The sequence below is a fragment of the Trematomus bernacchii genome, unplaced genomic scaffold (assembly GCF_902827165.1).
Source record: "Trematomus bernacchii unplaced genomic scaffold, fTreBer1.1, whole genome shotgun sequence".
NCBI lineage: Eukaryota > Metazoa > Chordata > Actinopteri > Perciformes > Nototheniidae > Trematomus > Trematomus bernacchii.
In genome coordinates, this window is record NW_022987641.1 from 3,037,340 (window position 1) to 3,043,339 (window position 6,000).

The 6,000-nt window shown below is 39.2% G+C and overlaps 1 protein-coding gene across 3 annotated transcripts in view; it reads left to right on the forward strand.

The window, feature by feature from the left end:
• The window catches only part of LOC117484974 (voltage-dependent calcium channel subunit alpha-2/delta-1-like), a 121,355-nt gene extending 116,006 nt beyond the window's left edge, over positions 1-5,349 (forward strand). For all 3 annotated transcript variants that reach the window (XM_034133505.1, XM_034133506.1, XM_034133507.1), the window contains one exon: positions 142-5,349. In XM_034133505.1, coding sequence (XP_033989396.1) covers positions 142-264 — 123 coding nt within the window. In that variant the 3' untranslated portion in view covers positions 265-5,349. The remainder of the gene's footprint in view (positions 1-141) is intronic.
• Positions 5,350-6,000: the final 651 nt, after the last annotated feature.

A 6,000-nucleotide genomic window follows, 5' to 3' on the forward strand; every position in this document is an offset into this window, starting at 1 on the left:
TGATCCAAAGCTTGACAGGTTTGCAGACCTAACTGCAGTTGATAGCTATCACTAGACAATCATAGGTTGGGGGAGAGGTCAATTGGAGCATGTTTAATAAGTAAGTTGTAACAATCAGTAACTTAACCCCTTTCCCACCAGGAGAAGGACCCTGACTGTGGCGGGGCGTCCAGCCTGAGCCCCTCACTTTGGCTGATGGTGGGCCTTCAGCTGGTTCTGCTCTGGGTTTTGACTGGCTCCAGACCCCATGCCATCCCGTCATGACCTCTGAAAAATCCTCATCACGCCCTCTCTCCGTCTCTCTCCCTCTGTTATCTTCAAATACGGCAACCAGCATGCAACGCTGCCACCGAAATGACAAACGCCCGTTGAGAAGCGCTTGTAACAAACAAACAAACACCTGTGAGCCCTACAACCTGCCAGTTTCTCCTTTTGATACCTTCAGTTTTAGGGGTTTCTTAAAGTAATTTTCCCAGGTGCAAGTGATGAAAGAAATGTTTATTTGGAAGATACCTACGCCTATCCTTCATCTTTTCAATGGTCCCCGCCAGCTGAGATTAATTTTGATTAGCGACTTCTGAACTTTCTTTGGCTTGATGTCACGGATGAAAGAGATTCTACTGCCTTAAAGTATCGGAGGGATTTCAATCACGATCTGGGAGACTTACTGTTAATTAAAAATGTTGAGCAGTTTTATTCACCACTGCCAGATACAGCGCTGCATGCCTTTTGCAAGCGTACAATTTATTTTGAATCGATTTGCAGTGGCTAGTTTTTAGGTATTTATTGTTTTGTGGTTGAGAATTTGGCTGAGATTTTCAGTAAGAAATGCCAAATTGTTATCATCGCAACCTCATGTCCTTCATTTGCCTCCGATGGGTTGCTGATAATAATGTTGTCTCAGTCAGATTTTTTTAGATAGCACGACGCAGAACATGTTCACAGTGTCTCTGACGGTTTCAAAGATGCATCAACTGTACTTTCGCCCCATGGCTCTTTCATGTAGATACTGTATTTGCAGTGTGGAAATCATTGTTCATTGTTATTTTAATGCACAGAAACCAACCCTTAAACTGCCACAGAGGGTTTGCCTCTGAGTGTACCGTTTTTAAACATTGTAGCTGATCTACTAATCTTCAACCCCGATTAAGAGTTGTAAATTATGTGGAATTTCCGCCTTGGTGTTGGATTGATCCAATGAAAACTTGGTTGCCATAGTGCACATTAACCAATCAGGGTGAGCCTGGCTGGTGTCCTATGCATGCTCAGTTGACAACATCTCTAGTACCATGTGGACGGTGTGACCAGCTAGGTAGACAGTGGCTACTGAATTGAAAGAGGTTACGTATTTATTTGTTTTATTATTTATTTGATTGAAGCGTCTGGACAGCATGTTACTGTTTCCTTGACTGCCACCACTAAAGAAAGTGGGTGAAGGGGATATGAGAATTTGTATTTTACAAAATAATTTGTATTCACTGCTGTCACTTTTTAAATTAAATGACTACTATCTGCACTGCTATTCAAAGTGCAGCTTTTATTTTACAGTCTTTACGGTTTGGTCCAGACTGAAAAACCACTTCTATCTCTGTGAAGAAGTGAGGTTCCATCTTGCTTGTTTTTTTTACTGTGGTATGATACCACCAAGTAGACATCACTGCAGTCAATCCATGCTTTTCATCATCTCTCCTGCTGTATTTCATTTTCTTCTTTTCTCTTCAATAGAAGTTCATCATGTTTCATGTTGTGTGCCTTCTCTTCCATTATACCGAACTTAAAGGAACAATATGTATGTTTACTGAGGTTAAATATATTCTAATTTAAAATCCCGGCTTCCTCAGACAACAATGTCAGGCTCTTCTTCCAAAAAAATTGTTTTTGTTTTTGCCTGTGTCTATTTCAAAACCTCATGTGGCCTGATAAGAAACAAATTTGCAAGCAAACACAGCAGGCTGCAGCCATGGAACCACGGAAACAAACTTGATCGACAGAGATAACGCTGGATTCTACCAATCATCTTTGCTAAAAGCTCAATGACCCGAGATGTGGCTGAACACGTGTTAATATTGGAGACAACTTTGAAAGATTGGGACAGCTCAGAGCCCAGAAGAGTATTAAAACAGTTGTCAATTTGGCTCCTGTAAAGGTAAGCATTGATCTCAGGATAGCTGAACTAACTTATTAATCACAGTAAGGATGTGCATTTTGAGGGATTTCATGTGTAATACTTTTGTTAAACTATTATATATAAGAGTGCTCGAGTATTTGACACACAGCCAGTGAAGTAATCCAGTGTAGTGCTACCTAACACTGTCATGCTAACATATGCTAAATGCTATCAATCATACACAAAGGGGTCTGGAATGAGTCACACAGCTGTTGAAACAACCAGAGTGACAGAAATGTAAGACTGAAACACACACGTTTTAAAATAGTACTGAAGCCCATCTATGCTATCTAGGAAAATAACTGAATTTAACATAATACCTATTTTAGAAGAGGTTATTCATTTGCTGGCTTCACCCGGCACTTGATTTGTTATAATGGACTAAAACACAGCCAGCAATGCATAGATAACATTGATAGAGTTAACCAACATCAGCAGGTTTATAATCTCCAAACAAATACATTGCATATCTATAAACCATCCCATTAACTGAGGATTTGGTGTAGCTTGTCATTTATAGCGTTCCCAATCTTGTAAACCCGGGTCAGCTTAGAATCTCTTTCCAATATTTCGAATTTTGTCTGTTGTCCCAGTTTTTAAATGCCAGCTTAAAGTGTTATATATTGTTCCTTTAAGCGTGAAAATATTCAGATGATTTACTGTAGATATTTATTATTCTGTCCAGAGGAGATATACAGTCGGAGGGGTATTAAAAAAATGCAAGTTAGCCAAACGACTGCTGCAGAGTAAAAGCAATCTGTCAAAAATAATAAATAATACCAACTCACACAGGATCAAAAATGGACACTTAGTCGCCCAGTGTCAATGCAGTACTAATTGTCTCAGCAGGAATACAAATATAACAACTTAACTGAGTTCAGGATGAAACTAAATCCATCCTGGAGTTGCAATATGTAGAACATCTCTTGCTGTGTTTTTATGTACTTACAAATCGCTCATGGTTAAAAGATGGGATTTTAATTGAGTAATCCCCCGATTTAATCGTTTTTTAGGTCTCTGTTGTTTCGAGTTCAGAATTGTCAATTACATGTTACAACAGTAAAAATTACGTTATAACTGTTTCAGTGAAATCAAATACATTAAGGATACATTCCATTTACTGCCTTATGGCACACCAAGATCATAAAATGTCCTTCTGAGTCACGGTTAACCAAATTCAACTTTGTTTTCCGGATTCAGATCCTTTGCAGAGGAACATGTTTTAGGATTTATGAGGGGCTACATACACCACTTAAACAAAACCAGGGAGTGCATCTTTTAGTTGTGTAATCTATAAACACTGGCACATGTTTGCAGGAAATTGCTTTATTGTGTGGGGAATTGAAGACAACAACTTAAATGTTGTGTACGACATGACCACTAACACCGTCTCTCACCCTGTTTTATTAAATTAATCCCTCTTGCATCATTTTGAATAATGTCAGTTTTTCCTATAAGTATTCCTCCAAGTACAATCAAGGAATCCATTTTATTTGATGGCAAAGCTTGACTACCACCAGACATTTTTATAAACTATAACCTTCCAACAAAAGCAATGGTATGCTCCTCATTTACTAACACTTAAGAATATCAAGTGCCATATGGGGCTCTCTTATTCCCTTGTGGAGAAACCTATAATCGTAATATAGAATTTATGCAATTTACCAAGGCATCAAGTAAGTCTCACATTTTTACCCTGTGCTGCATGGTAGTGACTTGATTCACAAAAGAAAAACATTTATCTGGTGTGCTATGTGTAATGTTGGGATGCATTATATTATGAATGTCAGGCATTTGTTTATGATATGATGAGGTATGATCAGCTATTACTGCCTTGCTCTTGGGGGGACAGCATTTGGCTCCGTCCTGGTCTGACTCAGCTGGGGAAAAAAAGAGAATCTGATTGGCCAGAGTGATGTATGAATGCACTACTCAATATGTCTGATTGGTTCAAGCCATGTATGATAGCTTTTATTTAAGGACCACACTGTACTGGGGGTTTCGCAATTTCTTTTATAGACCAAATCATGGATATTTATTACTACTGCTGAGTATTTGGCATACCATGTTGTTGTGTTTCAGATTGTCAGTCACACTAGCGGTGGGGCTTCGGTCCACTACTTCGGCCAATAACTGAACTTTAGTCACGTTGATGTGATTTTCCTGATAGGTCTCTTGTGCTTCCATTCATTTCCATACAGCAAGCAAATCATATAGCACACTCTTGTAGATTTTACCGTAAAATAAAGTCTACTAATTAAAAATTGATGGAAAACAATGGCTGCCTGAAAAGGAAGAAAATATGGGGAGAATCGAGATGGCCAGCAGAAAAGTTTAATGTAAATCAAAGAACGTCTTGCTATGGAATAGCACTATACGCAACGCCAAATCAAGCAACAGTAGAAAAGCTGGGGGGGTCAATGATCTTTTCCCTACTTTCTACTTCCAGTGGTTTCTGCTAATCTCCGAACTCCACCTTCATGTTGACACCAACTACGAATATGTGATAAATATACATGATTTGCATATCAGAAGTTTAACTTGCTAGAACATGGTCCTTAAGACACCTTGGAAAGAGACGTACATTGCACGGATGTGAAATGAGTGACAATACACGCCACCTAAAATTCTCAGATGCTTTAAGAGATGCACAGAAAACATTGGAGAATGAACATGAGCTCCATAGTTATCCAGATGTTCCATTCTACTCTTAAGTGCTAAAATCAGATGCTGTCACTTCAGGAATAATATACTCTCGATGTGATATTAAGTGTTTTTGACTGTTGGTGCTCTCTGTATGGATCGTGTGAGTTAGACTTTTTATTTCTGGAGTCTTGAAGATTGCATAGTGTGTGTTTTTTGTGTCTTGTTACCTTGCTGCCACTCTTTGGCGGACGATTGGCGTGCCTGTCAGTCAATCTTTCTCTGCCTTTGGTTTTAAGGCAGGCTCTTGATGGGGGCGTCCACAAGTTGGCTTAGTGGGTCTCCTTCGATTGTGCTTTAACATGTTACACTTTAGTGGAGCTTGATTCTCCAAAATCAGTCATGTAAAAATGTGTACAAAAACCGATGTTGTTCTCAACAAACTAAAAAATAACAATGTTTTTAATCCTTGGAAGTAAAGAAAAGTGTTTATTCATGTGCAAATAAGGTATATTCAGAATAAAAGTTTATGATTACTATCTGTTGCATTGCGTGTGGAGTTCTGGCCCATGTCCCTTTCTTGCAAAATATCTTATTTTTTCTCAACGGCGGATCGGATTACTGTTACTAACTTCTGTCCCATTGCCAACACACATTTCCCATCCAAATGTGTGTGAAAATGAGAAAGGAAGCACCCTGAGTCTGCTCTGCCTGTGTCTAGCCAACATCAGAACCCGACGTCCTGCCAAAATCAACAATGTCCAGGAACAGAAAGGATGGAGGCGTAGGTCCAGCCACATCTCTCTTCAACATTGAATTTGGCTCAAGGACACGTCCATTAACAACAACCCGTAATGTTCTCTGGTCATACATTTGCAGTAATTCCTGTTTTCCCTGTTGCATGTTGATCAAATGGTAAGTGACTTTCTCGTTAGCGCAGTCCGCTTTACACTTGAACCTGAAACCAGCTGTGCTCAAGCCCAGATTCCTACAGCCACTATTCCTCACTGCCCCCCAAAGACAAAATACAGGCTCATTTTACTCTTTATTATGGACGTTAAAAACATACCCTAGTCATGTATGGTATACTGCTAGCCATGAAGAAAAACTAAAATCCTTAAGGTGCTTGGGGACCTTCTTAATGTGACCAATTACAATGTCTTCAGTATTTTTAATAAAAATGGCCTTTA